This window comes from Staurois parvus, unplaced genomic scaffold (genome assembly GCF_062004578.1).
Source record: "Staurois parvus isolate SC_StPar_1 unplaced genomic scaffold, SC_StPar_1.0 ptg000247l, whole genome shotgun sequence".
Taxonomy (NCBI): Eukaryota; Metazoa; Chordata; class Amphibia; order Anura; family Ranidae; genus Staurois; species Staurois parvus.
Window position 1 is genome coordinate 705,080 of NW_028318043.1, and position 19,980 is coordinate 725,059.

At 48.2% G+C, this 19,980-nt stretch overlaps 1 protein-coding gene across 1 annotated transcript in view; it reads left to right on the forward strand.

The window, feature by feature from the left end:
* Positions 1 to 19,417, forward strand: part of GLI2 (GLI family zinc finger 2) — a 246,406-nt gene extending 226,989 nt beyond the window's left edge. Inside the window, exons 12-14 of the mRNA XM_089680618.1 lie at positions 1,848 to 2,114; positions 13,572 to 13,908; positions 16,289 to 19,417. Coding sequence (XP_089536744.1) covers positions 1,848 to 2,114; positions 13,572 to 13,908; positions 16,289 to 18,549 — 2,865 coding nt within the window. The 3' untranslated portion in view covers positions 18,550 to 19,417. The remainder of the gene's footprint in view (positions 1 to 1,847; positions 2,115 to 13,571; positions 13,909 to 16,288) is intronic.
* Positions 19,418 to 19,980: the final 563 nt, after the last annotated feature.

The window sequence follows — 19,980 nt, forward strand, 5'->3', positions numbered from 1 at the left end:
GGGCACTATTCCTTCCACTGATACCAATGATGGGGCACTATTCCTCCCACTGACACCAATGATGGGGCACTATTCCTCCCACTGACACCAATGATGGGGCACTATTTCTCCCACTGATACCAATGATGGGGCACTATTCCTCCCACTGATACCAATGATGGGGCACTATTCCTCCCACTGATATCAATGATGGGGCACTATTCCTCCCACTGACACCAATGATGGGGCACTATTCCTCCCACTGATATCAATGATGGGGCACTATTCCTCCCACTGACACCAATGATGGGACAGTATTCCTCCCACTGACACCAATGATTGGAGCACTATTCCCCCCACTAATACCAATGATGGGGCACTATTCCTTCCACTGACACCAATGATGGGACACTATTCCTCCCACTGACACCAATGATTGGAGCACTATTCCTCCCACTGACACCAATGATGGGGCACTATTCCTCCCACTGACACCAATGGTGGGACACTATTCCTCCCACTGACACCAATGATGGGGCACCATTCCTCCCACTGACACCAATGATGGGGCACCATTCCTCCCACTGATACCAATGATGGGGCACTATTCTTCCCACTGATACCAATGATGGGGCACTATTCCTCCCACTGACACCAATGATGGGGCACCATTCCTCCCACTGATACCAATGATGGGGCACTATTCCTCCCACTGATACCAATGATGGAGCACTATTCCTCCCACTGATACCAATGATGGGGCACTATTCCTCCCACTGACACCAATGATGGGGCATCATTCCTCCCACTGACACCAATGAATGGGCACTATTCCTCCCACTGACACCAATGAATGGGCACTATTCCTCCCACTGACACCAATGATGGGGCACTATTCCTCCCACTGACACCAATGATGGGGCACTATTCCTCCCACTGACACTGATTGGGCACCATTCCTCCCACTGACACCAATGATGGGGCACTATTCCTCCCACTGACACCAATGGTGGGACACTATTCCTCCCACTGACACCAATGATGGGGCACTATTCCTCCCACTGACACCAATGATGGGGCACTATTCCTCCCACTGACACCAATGATGGGGCACTATTCCTCCCACTGACACCAATGATGGGGCACTATTCCTCCCACTGATACCAATGATGGCGCACTATTTCTCCCACTGACACCAATGATGGGACACTATTCCTCCCACTGCCACCAATGATGGGGCACTATTCCTCCCACTGACACCAATGATGGGGCACTATTCCTCCCACTGACACTGATTGGGCACCATTCCTCCCACTGACACCAATGATGGGGCACTATTCCTCCCACTGACACCAATGATGGGACACTATTCCTCCCACTGATACCAATGATGGCGCACTATTCCTCCCACTGACACCAATGATGGGGCACTATTCCTCCCACTGACACCAATGATGGGACACTATTCCTCCCACTGATACCAATGATGGGGCACTATTCCTCCCACTGACACCAATGATGGGACACTATTTCTCCCACTGACACCAATGATGGAACACTATTCCTCCCACTGACACCAATTATCCATAGACGGACATATGGAATGTGAAAGGGGCCTTTGTTGTAATTCAATGGATGGTCCACGGTCCCAGAGGTAGCTCACCAGCAACTGTGGGGTCTTGCTGGACCCCCCAGTGGAGTCCACTAAAGTTTTGAAAGTATTTTTGGGCTCTCTGAACTTTGTTCCGGCTCACTCAGTTTATACAAGTTGATTATTCGATCAGTGAAAGATGATAATTCTGACATCTTAAACCGTTTTTATACTTTGGCGGTTTTCCGCTCATTTTCTCTCCATATTTTTTTTCTAGAAACCGTATATTTGTAAGATCCCGGGCTGCACAAAGCGGTACACGGACCCCAGTTCCCTGAGGAAGCACGTGAAGACCGTCCACGGGCCCGAGGCCCACATTACAAAGAAACAGCGCAACGACGTCCTCCCGAAACCGGCGCCGAGGGAGAACGGGGACAGCGAAGGCGGTAATAGGCTGGCCACAGAACACACAGAGACAAACAACGCCCCTAGAGGCCGGGAGGACTCCTTCCATACCAGGACAATCAAGACCGAGGATAGCATGGTACGTAGCTCAGCTTTGTTCGTATCATTATTATTATTATTCAGGATTTATGGCGCCAACAGTTTGCTCAGCGCTTTACAATATAACGGGAGACAATACAGCAACAATACAGTTCAGTACAAGAGGGATAGGAGGGCCTGATCCTGGGAGCTTACAATCTAGGAGGGGGGGGGGGCTGGTGGTACAAAAGGTAGTAACTGCAGGGGATGGGCTGGTAGGAGGAATAGAAGATTCCATTTTTAGCTGAGGGCAGCATAGGCTTCCCTGAAGAGATAGGTTTTCAGAGACCGCGATAGTGGGCAGAGTAGGCGATAGTCTGATAAATTGGGGTAGAGAGTTCCAGAGGATGGGGGAAGCTCTGGAGAAGTCCTGGAGGCAAGCATGGGAGGAGGGGATGAGGGAGCTGGAGAGCAGGAGGTCGTGCGAGGAGCAAAGAGGACGGTTTGGGTGATATTTGGAAACAAGATTGGTGATGTAATTTGGGGCGGAGATGTTGTATATTATTGTTGATGTTTTGAATTGTATTCATTGGGCAATGGGAAGGCCAGTGGAGAGATTGGCTGAGAGGGGTGGAGGACACTGAATTGGGGCCAGTGGAGGGATTGGAAGAGAGGGATGGTGGACACTGAGTGAAGGTCAGTTGCGGGATTGGCTGAGAGGGGTGGAGGACACTGAGTGGGGGCCAGTGGAGGGATTGGCAGAGAGGGGTGGAGGATACTGAAAGGAGGCCAGTGGAGGGATTGGCAGAATGAAAGGCCAGTGGAGGGATTGGCAGAGAGGAATGGAGGATACTGAATGGAGGCCAATGGAGGGATTGGTAGAGAGGGGTGGAGGACACTGAGTTGGAGACCAGTGGAGGGATTGGCAGAGAGGGATGGAGTACAGTGGAGTGATTTGTAGAGAGGGATGGATGCCAGTGGAGGGATTGGCAAAGAGGGGTGGAGGACACTGAATGGAAGCCAATGGAGGGATTGGTAGAGAGGGGTGGAGGACACTGAGTTGGAGACCAGTAGAGGGATTGGTAGAGAGAGTTGGAGGACATTGAGTGGAAACCAGTGGAGGGATTGCCAGAGAGGGGTGGAGGACACTGAATGGAAGCCAATGGAGGGATTGGCAGAGAGCGATGGAGTACAGTGGAGTGATTGATAGAGAGGGATGGAGGCCAGTGGAGGGATTGGTAGAGAGGGGTGGAGGACATTGAGTGGAGACCAGTGGAGGGATTGGCAGAGAGGGGTGGAGGACACTGAGTGGAGGCCAGTGGAGGGATTGGCAGAGAGGGGTGACAGATACAGAACGATTAGTAAGGTGGATGAGCCTGGCAGCAGCATTCATGATAGACTGAAGACGGGATAGCCGGTGATGAGGCCAGCCAATGAGGAGGGAGTTACAATAGTCAAGGCGAGAGATAACCAGGGAGGGAATAAGTTGCTTGGTGGTTTCGGTGGTTAAGAACAGGCGTATCTTGGAGATGTTGCGGAGGTTGGAGATGCTGCAGGGGTTGGAGATGTTGCGGAGGTTGGAGATGTTGCGGAGGTTGGAGATGTTGCGGAGGTTGGAGATGTTGCGGAGGTTGGAGATGTTGCGGAGATTGGAGATGTTGCGGAGGTTGGAGATGTTGCGGAGGTTGGAGATGTTGCAGAGGTTGGAGATGTTGCAGAGGTTGGAGATGTTGCAGAGGTTGGAGATGTTGCGGAGGTGAAGTCTACAAGATTTAGACAGTGATTGGATTTGGGGCTGAAAGGACAGATGGGAGTCCAGGATTACACCTTGTACCCCGGCATGAGGGGAGGGACTGAAGGTTGTATTATTGATCTGGATGGAGAAGATCATATCACTGACCGGCCAATCACAGGTAAAAGTACGTTCAGAGTTTTGTTTTCACTGGCCAGTATTTGGCTGGTGGTATTGGCAAGGTTTAATTTGGTTTGAATAGGTGAGTTTGAACGGTGTTGCCGCCTATCAGCTCAACAAGCTGCATTACCTTGCAGTACCCCCTTCCGGCTTTGAGTTATGTTTTAGGTGGGTGGTCATGGGGCAGTAAACCCATATTCAGCCACCTGTTTTTACCACCTCCTTGCTGCTTGTGTCAAAGGGGCTTAAGGGTATCGAGAGAAGATCAAAAGGGTTGAAAGAGTCCTCCACCAGTGGTGCTGTAAAGTGTACAGTTGGATGAATGGCTCTATATTTAGGATGTATCCGGTCTATAAAGGCCAAAGGCTCTGAATACACAGCTAGTGTGATCATTTGATATCTCCAACTATTATTGTTCAGGGCCAGATCTAGGGGGTTGATAGGGTAGGCTACACCCCCCAAGATTTTATTTGTGCCCTCCCCAGGTCTCTGAGAGCACATCCACTGATTCATGAGCCAGTTGATGTAAGGGGGCACTCTGATGGGAACATGTAATGTAAGGGGGCACTCTGATGGGGTAACTAATCATATGTAATGGGACACTCTGAGTACTATTGATTTAAGGAGGGGCTCTATTGGGAATGCTAATGTAAGGGGGCACTCTGATTTGGATCCTGATGTAAGGGGGCACTCTGATGGGGATCCTGATGTAAGGGGGCACTCTGATGGGGATCCTGAGGTAAGGTGGCACTATGATGGGGACACCTGATGTTAAGGGGGGGGACTCTTATCGGTACCCTGATGTAAGCGGGCACTCTGATGGGAACACCAATTGTAAGGAGGGCACTCTGATGGGGATCCTGATGTAAGGGGAAACTCTGATGGGGATCCTGATGTAAGGGAACACTCTGATGGGGAGGGGACACCTGATGTAAGGGGACACTCTGATGGGAATCCTGATTTAAGGTAGCACTCTGATGGGAACACCAACTGTAAGGAGGACACTCTGATGGAGATCCTGATGTAAGGGGGCAGTCTGATGGGGGCACCTGATGTAAGGGGGCACTCTGATGGGGATCCTGATGTAAGGGGGTACTCTGATGAGGACACCTAATGTAATGGGTCACTCTTATGGGGACACCTAATATAATGGAGCACTCTTATGGGGACACCTGATGTAAGGGGGAACTCTTATGGGGATCCTGATGTAAGTGGGGCACTCTGATGAGGACACCTAATGTAAGGAGGGCACTCTGATGGGGGTCCTGATGTAAGGGGGAACTCTGATGGGGATCCTGATGTAAGGGGACACTCTGATGGGGAGGGGACACCTGATGTAAGGGGATACTCTGATGGGGATCCTGATGTAAGGGGGAACTCTGATGGGGATCCTGATGTAAGGGGACACTCTGATGGGGAGGGGACACTCTGATGGGGATCCTGATGTAAGGGGGAACTCTGATGGGGATCCCGATGTAAGGGGACACTCTGATGGGGAGGGGACACTCTGATGGGGATCCTGATGTAAGGGGGAACTCTGATGGGGATCCCGATGTAAGGGGACACTCTGATGGGGAGGGGACACTCTGATGGGGATCCTGATGTAAGGGGGAACTCTGATGGGGATCCTGATGTAAGGGGGCACTCTGATGGGGAGGGGACACTCTGATGGGGATCCTGATGTAAGGGGGAACTCTGATGGGGACAACTGATGTAATGGGGCACTCTTATGGGGACACCTAATATAATGAAGCACTCTTAAGGGGACACCTGATGTAAGGGGGCACTTTGATGGGGATCCTGATGTAAGGGGGCACTCTGATGAGGACACCTAATGTAAGGAGGGCACTCTGATGGGGATCCTGATGTAAGGGGGCACTCTTGATGGGGACATCTGATGTAAGGGGGGCAGTCTTATGGAGGCCCTGATGTAAGAGGCACTCTGATGGGGATCCTGATATAAGGGGGCACTCTGATGTAAGAGGGCACTCAGATGGGCACACCTGGTGTTCGGAGCACTCTGATGAGGAGACCCAGTGCAAGGGGACACTCAGATGGGCACACCTGATATAAGGGGCACTTAGATTGGGACACTTGATGAAAGAGGGTACTCTGATAGGGATCCTGATGTAAGGGGGCACTCTGATGGGGACGCCTGATGAAAGGGGGACTCTAATAGGACACAGGTTTTGTTTAACCACCCTGATCTAATGACCACCTAATACATAATAGTGGTTCCCAGGTGGTGACAGTCAGTCAGTGACTCGCACACAGTGTTGACATTGTGCCCCCTGAATTGTTTTTCCGCCCCCCCCCCCCACCTGATCGGATTGGCTAGGTGCGGCCCTGTACCTGTGAACTAATCTTTCTACATTCCTGGTGAGGAGGTGCAGTCCTCAGTATATAGCACACATATACCGGATCATATATACATCCCGATCCTCAGGACTGTGACAAGTTAAACCCATTTCTGCAAACTGCAGCCTGTAAAGCCGTCAGCGGCGATCCTCCTGAAATGTGTATTTACGGCCCGCACTGCCCTGTGCTGTAAAGTTTAGTACATAGGGGGGGGATATCGGGGAAAGGAACGCTAATGTCGGCATTAACTTCTCTGCACATTAAGCAGCGGGACTGAGCGGTGCCGGAGGGGTGATTTGTCAGCAAATTAACTCCTTGCTTAGTGCTGACTCGTCATCCACGGTCCTCCGCCGCAGAAACGCCGTTGATGTTTCATCTCGGCATTAATAGCTCCCTACATAATGATGGGGACACATCCATGCCGGGACCGCAAATCGTTTACTCCGAATATCAGCTCTGCGGATGTCCCACAAATGTTACATATGATGTTCCATGAACACGGTCGTGTAGTATGGAAATAGATGTCGGCAGTAAAAATGTTCTTCCCTGACATGTCAGGCGGCGACCAAATCCTATGTGGTCTCTGGGGACTGCAGGAAGATGACTGTCAGTGCCGCTTGTAGCCAGGGCTGTGGATATGGGGGTACCACCGGTCCTCCTGTACGGGGCCCAGGCCAGCAGGGGGGCACAGGCAGCTGGGTGAATCAGATGTGGGCAGGGAGGGTGATCACCATGATGGGAGGGGGGGATTGCTGGAACATGTATGGCTTTCTCTGCAGCAGCTGAAACCTGGCTTTCAGTTGCTGCAGAGAGAGCCATCCAGGGGATCGGTTCCAGTAATTCCCCCCCCCCCACATCACCAATCACCATGCATTTTCCCAGGCCCCCCTAGCCCCGCAGGGCTGTCGGCTTCTCTCCTCACATTTACCAGCCTCTTCCTTTCCTGACTGAACTCAATGAGTGATCAATACCGAGTTACTGCAGAGAGAGCCATCCAGGGGATCGGTTCCAGTAATTGCCCCCCCCCCACCTCACCAATCACCATGCATTTCCCTCTGCTGCCCAGGTCTCCCTAGCCCCGCAGTGCTGTCGGCTTCCCTCCTTCCTCACATTTACCAGCCTCTTCCTTTCCAGAATGAACACAATGAGTGATTGGTACCGAGTTGCTGCAGAGAGAGCCATCCAGGGGATCGGTTCCAGTAATGCCCCCCCCCGCCTCACCAATCACCATGCATTTCCTCTGCTGCCCAGGCCCCCCTATGTGCCCCCCTAACCCTGCAGTGTTGTCAGCTTCCCTCCTCACATTTACCAGCCTCTTCCTTTCCTGAATGAACACAATGAGTGATCGATACCGAGTTACTGCAGAGAGAGCCATCCAGGGGATCGGTTCCAGTAATTGCCCCGCCCCCCCCACCTCACCAATCACCATGCATTTCACTCTGCTGCCCAGGCCTCCCTAGCCCCACAGTGCTGTTGGCTTCCCTCCTTCCTCACATTTACCAGCCTCTTCCTTTCCGGAATGAACACAATGAGTGATCGGTACCGAGTTGCTGCAGAGAGAGCCATCCAGGGGATCGGTTCCAGTAATTGCCCCCCCCCGCCTCACCAATCACCATGCATTTCCCTCTGCTGTCCAGGCCCCCCTATGTGCCCCCCTAGCCCTGCAGTGCTGTCCGCTTCCCTCACATTTACCAGCCTCGGCCTTTCCTGAATGAACACAATGAGTGATCGGTAACAATCACTCACTGTGTTCATTCACAACTGAAGTCTAGTAAACTTTGTTTTCTTGGGGGGGGGGGCCTGTCAGTTTGGCTGTATGGGGCCCCGTGGTTTCTAACAGCAGCCCTGACCGGGACCTCAGTCTTCAGTGGATAGAAGTAAGCTGTTTTACTGAGGATTTGATTTTCTCACCATCCAGCCTGCTGCTAGTCCATGTGAGTATCTGCAGTAAATATAAAAAGATTCGCTCAGCAGAGGTTATCATTGGACATTCTAGGAGCGACCACCCTGCTAAGGAGAAGAATCGTTCGTCTGCTGCCTACCCGGACCTCATAGCATTCACGGCCTGTAGTCTGTCTGCCTGTAATGTTCATTCATTTGACTTTTGCACTTTTATTTCTTCACTAACCGCATGTCTGTCTTTTTGCCTTTCTAACACTTTCCAAAGGACAGACCTTATCAAGGTGAGAACGGTCTTCTCTGTGTATTGCATGACTAATATTCTCTTTGTCGGAGGACTTCTGTCTGGTTCTTGTTGCTAAACCTACAGGATGTCAGCGCGTCTTATCCCCACCAATAGTTCTGCTCCAAAAAGACACAAAGTATGTCTTCTGGGATCCAACAAATCACATTGGGGGGGATTTACTAAAATTGGAGACTTCGGAATCTGGCGCAGCTGTGCATGGGAGCCAATCAGCTTCTTACTTCAGCTTTTTCAATGAAGCTTTGGCAATAGAATCTAGAAGCTGATTGGTTTCTATGCAGAGCTGCACCAGATTTTGCACTCTCCAGTTTTAGTAAATATACCCCATGGTGTCACCGAAATATTGGAACTAAGTTCACTTAGCGTTTCTGGGAACATCCACATCGGAGCGATCTCTGCGTCCTACAGTCCTTCCCCGGCCCCTCCATGAGTCAAGCCTTGGTTTCACAGTAGATACTTGCACGATCCTCTCCGAGAATCCACTGAGGATGCAAAAAAAGGTAAATAACTCCCCAAGCCTCACTCTGCAGAGGTGGACACCATGTAACTTGTTGGATGTCTGTGTCCTACAGTCAAGCCTTGGCTTCACTGTCTACAGTAGATACTCACACAATCCTCTCTGAGAATCCACTGAGGATCCAAAAAAAGGTAAATAACTCCCCAAGCCTGACTCTGCAGAGGTGGACGCCCTGTAACTTGTTGGTTCTCCACATCCTACAGTCCTTCCCTGGAACCTCCATGAGTCAAACCTTGGCTTCACTTCCTACAGTAGATACTCACACAATCCTCTCCGAGAATCCATTGAAGATCCATTGAGGATGCAAAAAAAGGTAAATAATTCCTCAAGCCTGACTCTACAGAGATGGACACCATGTAACTTGTTGGATCTCTGCGCCCTACAGTCAAGCCTTGGCTTCACTGTCTACAGTAGATACTCACACAATCCTCTCTGAGAATCCATTGGTAATCCATTGAGGATGCAAAAAAAAGTATATAACTCCCCAAGCCTGACTCTGCAGAGGTGGACACCATGTAACTTGTTGGATCTCCACATCCTACAGTCCTTCCCCAGAACCTCCATGAGTCAAGCCTTGGCTTCACTTCCTACAGTAGATACTCACACGATCCTCTCTGAGAATCCATTGAGGATCCATTGAGGATGCAAAAAAAAAGGTAAATATCTCCCCAAGCCTGACTCTGCAGAGGTGGACACCCTGTAACTTGTTGGATCTCCGCGTCCTACAGTCAAGCCTTGGCTTCACTTCCTACAGTAGATACTCACACAATCCTCTCTGAGAATCCATTGAGGATCCATTGAGGATGCAAAAAAAAGGTAAATATCTCCCCAAGCCTCACTCTGCAGAGGTGGACACCCTGTAACTTGTTGGATCTCCGCGTCCTACAGTCAACCCTTGGCTTCACTTCCTACAGTAGATACTCACACAATCCTCTCTGAGAATCCATTGAGGATCCATTGAGAATGCAAAAAAAAGTAAATAACTCCCCAAGCCTGACCCTGCAGAGGTGGACACCATGTAACTTGTTGGATCTCTGCGTCCTACAGTCAAGCCTTGGCTTCACTGTCTACAGTAGATACTCACACACTCCTCTCCGAGAATCCATTGAGGATGCAAAAAAAGGTAAATAACTCCCCAAGCCTGACTCTGCAGAGGTGGACACCATGTAGCTTGTTGGATCTCCGTGTCCTACAGTCCTTCCCCGGAACCTCCATGAGTCAAGTCTTGGCTTCACTTCCTACAGTAGATACTCACACACTCCTCTCTGAGCATCCATTGAGTATCCATTGAGGATGCAAAAAAAGGTAAATATCTCCCCAAGCATGACTCTGCAGCGGTGACACCCTGTAACTTGTTGGATCTCCGCGTCCTACAGTCAAGCCTTGGCTTCACTTCCTACAGTATATACTCACACAATCCTCTCCGAGAATCCATTGAGGATCCATTGAGGATGCAAAAAAAGGTAAATAACTCCCCAAGCCTGACTCTGCAGAGGTGGACACCCTGTAACTTGTTGGATCTCCGTGTCCTACAGTCCTTCCCCGGAACCTCCATGAGTCAAGCCTTGGCTTCACTTCCTACAGTAGATACTCACACAATCCTCTCTGCAAATCCATTGAGGATGCAAAAAATGGTAAATAACTTCCCAAGCCTGACTCTGCAGAGGTGGACACCGTGTAACCTGTTGGATCCCAGAAGAGGCACTTTCTATCTTTTTGGAGTGGAACTTTTAGGGATGAACGCTTACATTCTATCAGGTACATTTAAGGCTGCTTTCACATGGGTGGACAGCCAAAAACAGCCAGTCGATTCATGTTTTTACCACCCCTAACTGCCCGCCTACATAACATGGCGCAGCTCGGCTAAGTATACATTGTCACTACAGCTGCATGCTACGTTTGACAGTCAGTACCGCCTGTCAAGTCTTCCTAGACAACCTTGACACCATCAAAATAAAATATGTCTGTGTCACACGGATAAAACTTGTTTTGTTTAAATTCTAAGTCCAACAAACAAAAATATGATCCGTTGCACTGGGGCTGTGCCTGAATGGCAAAGGGTAAATGGATTGTTTTGGACTAGGGGATCAAAAAATAAAGATTTACTTACCCAATCCTCTACTCCTCCCCAGTATCCCCCAGCCTCTTCTCCCCCCATTCTCCGGCAGTCTAGGGTCCTTATGCCATCAAAACCAAAGCAGGGTCCATAGCCTTGCATTGGACGTGATGACACTGAAGACAGTACACCACCAGAGCATGGGAGTGTACAATCTGTTGGGGAAGCGGAGGATCAGGTAAGTAAAACTCCCTCTTTTCCCCTACACCAGTGGTCTTCAAACTGCAACCCAAGGGCTGGATATGGCTTCTACCAATCTTAATCTGGCCATTCCAATGAAAAAAAGGGCATCCAAGAGGCGTTGGGACTTTGATATGAGTCTAAGCAAGGTGGTAGGAGGGGAAAAAAACACTTGAAGAGCTCAGGGGCTCAGGCTAGGCCACTCACAATAGGAAAGGCCACCCTACTGTGGGTACTCCAGCAGGTTACCAGGAAAACGTGTGCACATATGGAAGGAGCGCCAGACCAAATAATAAGAGTCCAAATTTATTTAATAATCTTATGTTAAAAGACAACCAATGCGTTTCGGGGGTCAAACCCTTCATCAGGGTTTCAGTTAAAAATGAGAACCTTGAATGGACTCAAAGAAAGGCTTTCCTGCTTGAATCTGTGCAGGGGGGCTGATTGTTGGAGTAGGATTCCTGACCAGCAGTGTCTGCACCAGCAAACTAAGACATATTTTTGAGAATTTCTTTGACCCCCGAAACGTGTTGGCTGTGCACATATGTGCACACTTAATCTGGCCATTGGCACTATTCCTCCTCCTGATTTGAGGCACCATTCCCCCCTCTAATATTAAGATGGGGCACTATTCCTCCCACTGACACCAATGATGGGACACTATTCCTCCCACTGATACCAATGATGGGGCACTATTCCTCCCACTGATACCAATGATGGGGCACTATTCCTCCCACGGACACCAATGATGGGACACTATTCCTCCCACTGACACCAATGATGGGGCACTATTCCTCCCGCTGATACCAATAATGGGGCACCATTCCTCCCGCTGATACCAATGATGGGTCACTATTCCTCCCACTGACACCAATGATGGGGCACTATTCCTCCCTCTGATACCAATGATGGGGCACTATTCCTCCCTCTGATACCAATGATGGGGCACTATTCCTCCCACTGACACCAATGATGGGACACTATTCCTCCCACTGATACCAATGATGAGGCACTATTCCTCCCACTGACACCAATGATGGGACACTATTCCTCCCACTGATACCAATGATGGGGCACTATTCCTCCCTCTGATACCAATGATGGGGCACTATTCCTCCCACTGACACCAATGATGGGACACTATTCCTCCCACTGATACCAATGATGAGGCACTATTCCTCCCACTGACACCAATGATGGGACACTATTCCTCCCACTGACACCAATGATGGGACACTATTCCTCCCACTGATACCAATGAGGGGGCAATATTCCTCCCACTTATACCAATGATGGGGCACTATTCCTCCCACTGACACCAATGATGGGGCACTATCCCTCCCACTGATTTGAGGCACCATTCCCCCCTCTAATATTAAGATGGGGCACTATTCCTCCCAGCAAAATCAATGATGGGGCACTATTCCTCCCACTGACACCAATGATGGGGCACTATTCCTCCCACTGACACTAATGATGGGGCACTATTCCTCTCACTGATACCAATCATGGGGCACTATTCCTCCCACTGATACCAATGATGGGGCACTATTCCTCCCACTGACACCAATGATGGGGCACTATTCCTCCCACTGACACCAATGATGGGGCACTATTTCTCCCACTGACACCAATCATGGGGCACTATTCCTCCTACTACTAACCACAGGCACTATGCTACTGAACACCACATCTGAGGCATTGTTTACTGATGCTGGGATATTTTCTACCCCCACTGACCACAATCCAGCCCCCCAAAAGTCTGAAAGACAGTAAACTAGCCGTTTGTTGGTAAAGTTTGGAGTCCCCTGCCCTATACAAAACAAGCTATAAAGGTTTTTTTTTTTTCCCTGGGGGTTGAGTTATAATAAACTAGGGTCCATTCTTGTTCTGTAGTGGTTTTCTGTGCGTAGCTCCAACCATTTTATTTTCGGGATACAAGAAATGGTGTAGGGTTCAGTTGTCACTGAAACAGGTAGGCAAATACAGCAATAAAAAAATATTATTAGAAGTTCTAACCCTTCTCCACCCTTCTAAAAATGTGTGTGCGTCGGAAATATTCCTCTTCACATCCTATCCTGACGGGAAGTGTGGCAAAATCTCCTCAACAAGGTCATAGACCGCAATACCTAAAAGAGGTTCTAGCACTTCCTTAAAGTTTTGGAGTTGAGTTTTAAATCTCCGGTTATTTCCTGCATTCACCAACTTAACCATTCACATTCTGTCTTGTAGATGCAGCCCAGCCCTGGTGGTCAGTCGTCATGCAGTAGTGAACCATCTCCACTTGGCAACGCCAACAACACTGACAGCGGAGTAGAGTTGAGCCTGCATGGAGAGGGGGGCCTGGGTGACCTCTTTGGCTTGGAGGACACCGGCCCAGTGGTGGATTCCACAGTCACGTCCGGTACATCGATGGTCGGCTTGCAGCTTAGGAGACAAGGCGGCACGACGGTGCAGAGACTGGAACAGCTCAAGAAAGAGAAACTGAAGACGTTGAAGGAATCGTGTTCATTCATGAACTCAGCTCCACCTGCCAGGAACACCAAACTTCCAGCCATATCTGGAAATGGTAAGTGTCAGGAAAGAAAGGGTTGTAACCACAAATGGCCACCTAAAAGGCCTATCAGCAGAGGAGTTTCAGTATACAGAGAACTTACATTCTGTCCCCATATTCACAGAAACATCTAGACACCCAGAGGTACCCGTTTTCTTACAAAAAGGCTCACCAGCTTGGTAGGAAGTCTTTATGTGACCAGTGCTCAATCTTTGTGTCCTTTTTATTAAAAAAAAATGTGCCACAAATCAGAAGTGCAGACGCTAGTTCAAGGACTGTCAGATACACTATACGGCCAAACATATATGAACACCCCCATTCAAATTTGGTACCACATGAAAGACATTGTAGATGACTGTGCTGTTCCAACCATGTAGCAACAATTTGGTGTGTTCGTGTACAAAGCCAACTCAATAAAGACATGGTTTGACCAGTTTGGTGTGAAGGAACTTGAGAGGTCTTTATGAAGCTCCTACCTCAACCCTACTGAACACCTTTGGGATAAATTGGAATGCCAATGGTGATCTAGGTCTTCTTATCCAATAGCAGTACTTGATCTCACCTCCAAGACACCTCCAAGATCTTGTGAAAAGTCTTCCCAGAAGAGTGGAGGTTGGTATAGCCACAAAATGATGTCAACTCCTTATTAATGGCCATGGTATTTTTGGAATAGAATGTCCAACAAGCTCAACAGTTTCGAGAAGGTCCTTTTCTGTTCCAGCATGACTATGCCACAAAGCCAGCTTCATAAAGACCAGTTTGTTGTTGCAGAACTCAGGTGGCCTTCACAGAGCCCTGACCTCAACACTACTGAAGACCTTAGGGATGCATTTGTACACCAACCACCAGCCAGGTCATCTTGCCCAACGTCATTACTTGACCTCACATTCCTGCAGACACACTTAAAATCTTCTGGAAAGCAATCCTAGAGGAGCGAAGGCTGTTCTAGTCACAAAGAAGCCCAACTCCAGCACACTTAGCAGCTAGCCTGCAGACCAAACCATGGCCCTTTCTAACAGTTTGTGTTAGAACAGAGGTTTTAGTTGCAAACATTTGCAAATATATGTGGATGCCAGTGTCTACGCCAAGGCTCCTCTTTATACTGTGGTCCTAAATCTATAGTTATGAGAGTCTCCAATTTGGAGTATATATAGCAGTGGCTAAATAAGGGCAGGTTTGCCTGGAGGAAGACCATTCCTCCTTAATGGCACAGGGACACAATGGACAGCCAGCAAGAACACAATGGCAGCTGAAGGTATCCGATGTGTCCCTCCATCGAATTCAGCCAACAAGCTGTACAGATAGGTGGCAACCACCCCAATCTATACTTATGACTAGGATCAATAGCTTTTATACCATTTTCCATATTAGGTCTAGTCGTTTATACATGCCCCTCTGCATGATATGAAAGGTATATAACTGGGATAGGGGCGGACTGATCGCTCATGGGGCCCCCGGGCAATAGGGGATCAAGGGACCCCTGTGTCTTTGCCGACACTCAAAGCACACCCAAAAAAGCCTATAAAAAGGTACCAGGGGCATTTCATTGGGCCCCCTACTGACCCCGGGCCCTCGGGCAACGCCCGAGTGCTCAAATGGTCAGTCTGCCCCTGGACTGGGATGGATACTTTGAAGGACGCCCAACTTTGTGTCTTTTAAAGCAATTTTAAAGGTTCTTTTTTTTTATTATTTTTGCAAAATAACAAACATGTCTATACTTACCTGGTCTGTGCAGTGGTTTTGCACAGAGCATCTTGGATCTTCCTCTTCTCGGGTCCCCCTGCAAGCCCTCCTTTCTGTGTCCTGGTTGGGGAGGTCTACTCACCTCTTGCGCCAATGACACCAGAGCAAGAAATGAGAGTGCAAGTGTCAATGGTACAGGAAGATATAGAGGGCCATAAAAACCTACCCTTCCCTACTCAACTTAATAAATATGCTTTTGTTGCTGTCTATGGCACCATCAAAGAGGATTCCAGTTGGTTGCTGTCCATGTGATAGCATGTCACCGGAACAGGAAGTGAGAGTAAATTGTGCCAATGGCAATTGGGCAGCAATAAGGTGTTGAACGAGGTTATAAACGTTCTACCCTCTTTACAAACTCAAAAAAAAAAATTTTTGGCTTGAGTTGGATCGCCAACATTGTCTGAACGCCAAGATGTTCAACATACTTCCAGAAATATGAAACCCCCTCGATGTAAAGGTTATAGAACTTCTACGCACAACCATGTAAATGTTATAAGTAGCTCCTTCACATAATCCAACCTTTTCTTTTTTGGGTTCTAAGTAAACTGTACAGAATTTTAGTGACATCAAAGTTTACATTCTTGCTTTCTTGTCTTACTAATTTTTAATCTGACTTTCTAGTAGGCTAATTTGGTCTTTTTCTTTTTTTCAGGCTCTTTGCTTGATAACACTGGTGTCCCAAGCGGTGTGATGACCAACCCAAGAATCTCAGACTTGACCCTTAATGACATCACCATGCTGAACCAGCTCAACGAGAGGCGCGACAGCGCCACAAGCACCATAAGCTCTGCGTACACCAGCCGCCGCTCCTCAGGGATCTCCCCGTATTTCTCCAGCCGCCGGTCCAGCGAGGCATCGCAGTTTGGGGGACGACAACACAACGGCAGCTCTGCAGACTCCTATGATCCCATATCTACAGATGCATCAAGAAGGTCTAGCGATGCCAGCCAACACAATGGCTTGCCAACTTTTTTAAACCTCACTCCCGCTCAGCAATATCGTTTGAAGGCCAAATATGCCGCGGCAACAGGTGGCCCTCCACCGACACCTCTGCCCAATATGGAGAAAATGAGCTTGAGAAACAAGATGTCACTTCTGGATGGGCCAGAACTGTCCTTGCCTTCCTTCAGACAACACCCAGGCCCAAGACGATGCAGTGATGGTACCGGTAATGGTCCAATGCCAATGTATCCGCACGATGTTCATGGAAACAACACAAGACGGGCCAGTGACCCAGTGAGGACAACCGCAGGAATTGACACCCAGCATTTGCCAAGGGTCCAACGTTTTCACAGCATGAACAGTATGAACACACTGCATCCTCCACCAATGATGGACAGACGAAATGCTGCCGTTCCGCAGTACACACGCTCAGATGGAAGCCTGCACAGACACGTGTATTCTCCGCGGCCTCCCAGCATCAGTGAGAACGTCATCATGGAAGCCATCTCAGCAGACATAGACATTCCAGGAGGGGAGGATGACCTGGTATTGCCAGATGATGTTGTACAGTACATTAAATCCCAAAACAGTAACCTCTCTTCTGATTTTAATAGCCAACCTTCAAATTTCCAAAGCAGTATAAAGAATTACAACCAGTCAACGCAGGCACAGTGTAGGATGTCTAGAGTGGACACGCATACAAACTATCCAATGATTGGGGATACTCAGGGCTCTTCCAACATGGAGAAAAATAGCATGCCCGTACAATGGAATGAAGTCAGCTCGGGTACTGTAGATGTTGCGACCCATATGCCAAAACTGCCACTTACACAGGGGAACTTGGCAGTTTTACCACAGAAACAGAACTTTGGTCAGTACCAGAACTGCAACCAGCAGCCGTTCCAAGGAAGGCAAAGTAACTTGGCTGTCACACAGCAAGAACTGATGCCAAGAAATGGCAGTGTTAATGGTCAAAGATTTAACTACATGCAGCAAAGGCAACAACAGCTAAATTCATGCCAAAACAGCAACTCCGATTTCAACCAACCACTGGGTTATAACCAGGCTCAGCATATGATGAGCACAAGGACAGTTAATGAAGGTCAGTACCAGCTCCCACCATCCTGTAGTAACATGCTGAATAAACCTGGGCTTCATATGCACTCTCCACAGATCACAAACTCCATGAGTAACCAACACATGGCACAGAATGGCAACCACGAGATACTGCATGGAGCAAACACTCAAAATTATTCAAATAACTTCCATGTAAATCAAGATAACCTTCACCGAACAAATTCCTACACCAACCAGACCCAACAGAATTTGTTTCCTTCTCAACACAGCAACATGAGCATGCCTACACAACCATTAAGCAATGTAATGCTTCAGCCAAGGCCTCCACCTCACCCTCCTAACAGACCGAGGAGTATACACTCAGGGCATCAGCCAACTTACATGAGGAGCCCACAGTCAGCGAGTGAGCAGAACCCGTGCCAACAAACAGCAGAGGCAACCCCAAAAAGAACCAATGAGGAAGCTGAACCTACTGCTTGCATGAATGGCAAGGACGATGGTTTACTGTATTACTCTGGCCAAATACAAATGTTTGAGCAGAATGCCAATTTCAGCACAGAAGTGGACACTACAATGAGGCAGGTCTCCACCATGCCATCTCCAGGTGTCAACCAAGTAACCAGTACTGTAGACTCACAAGGCCTAGAGCCTCCACCTTCTATAGATTTTGATGCCATCATGGATGATGGGGATCAGTCCAGCCTCTTGTCGGGAACTCTAAGTCCAGGACTTCTCCAGAGCCTCTCTCAAAACTCATCTCGCCTCACAACTCCTAGAAACTCATTGACCTTCCCTTCCATCCCTGTTGGGATGAGCAATATGGCAATCGGAGATATGAGCTCCATGCTGACCACATTGGCCGAAGAGAGCAAATTTCTCAACCTCATGTCATAACTTGAAGTACAAGTTGTAAAGGCGGTTCACAGCGAATTCTGTGGATCCACCTAACGATAGACTCAACATTTTTTTTTTTATACTGAGGACAATTTGCACTGCAGGACCACGTAACTTGCCATGCAAGTAGAAGGGACGGTAGCTGCGGTTCAAGCTCTGAACTGCTGACTCCAAGAAAAAGAAAATAAACACAGCACTAAATGTAATAACTACAAATATGGAAACAATCTTCCAGACATTCTCATTAAATCATTAATTTATATTGCATCTTTCTAGGTCAGCATCTGCTTCCTCCATAGTCCACATCCTTTCGGAATTCCCAGAGGATGTGGGTTTTAAATCCCCAATATAAACTGTTTAAGAAAAGTTTCACAACTTTTTAGTGGAGGAGCGGAGCGAACTTTTACAATGCAGATTATTGCTCAGGCAAAGTTTTAATTTCACTGCTGTATCAAGCAATAAGGAGTCCTGACGTCTAAGAAACCTCGGACTTTGGGGGAAAACTGCTGTTTATGGGTGCCATGAAAGCCTCAGCTTTTGTTTACATCCTTTTTGTAGATAGTTTATTCAGCATCAAAATATGATATGTTTATACTCTGTGCCAACATGTTATTTGAAGCCATATTGTGTGGAGAGCAGGAGCCAGTGGACCTTAAATTCCTCGGGTTCAGCGTCTTGTCCAGAGGCATTATGTTTCAGGTGGATGTTGCAGTTTTCATGTTAGCATATCAAGTCATATGTGTTTTCTAATGACAAAACGGAGTCAGTATTTAAAGAGAAGCAATATTACACATCTAGTTATTTGTACCTAAAAACAAAATGTTTAAAATAATTCTGATAAATAAACTTCATTACCTCTGGAGACCAACCCAAAGTAAGCATGCAACTGTGTTGTACTGAGGCAACTGCAGCCGTTCCCAAAGGCTGTCACTCTAATGTATCAGAATCACATGGAAGGGTTGAGAGGAATTCAGGGAAAGATGCACCAGAGCCATTTGTAACTTCTGCCTTTAACAGATTCTGTTAAGAACACGATATGATCAACAGTATGTGGACACCACTACAAATGATTGGGTTCTGGTGTTTCCAGTGAAGGATACATCATACAAAAACACTGTAGATAACTGTGCTGTTCCAACCCTGTGGTAACAATTTGGAGAAGACCCTTTTCTGTTCCAGCATAACCTGTGCTTCTGTGTACAAAGCCAGCTCCATAAAGACATGGTTTGACCAGTTTGATGTGGAGGAACTTGAGTGGCCTGCACAAATCCCTGACCTCAACCCTACTGACAAGCTCCATAAAGACATTATTATTATTATACAGGATTTATATAGCGCCAATAGTATGCTCAGCGCTGTAGTTAATCCATAGTTTGACCAGTCTGGTGTGGAGGAACTTGAGTGGCCCTCACAGAGCCCTGACTTCTACCC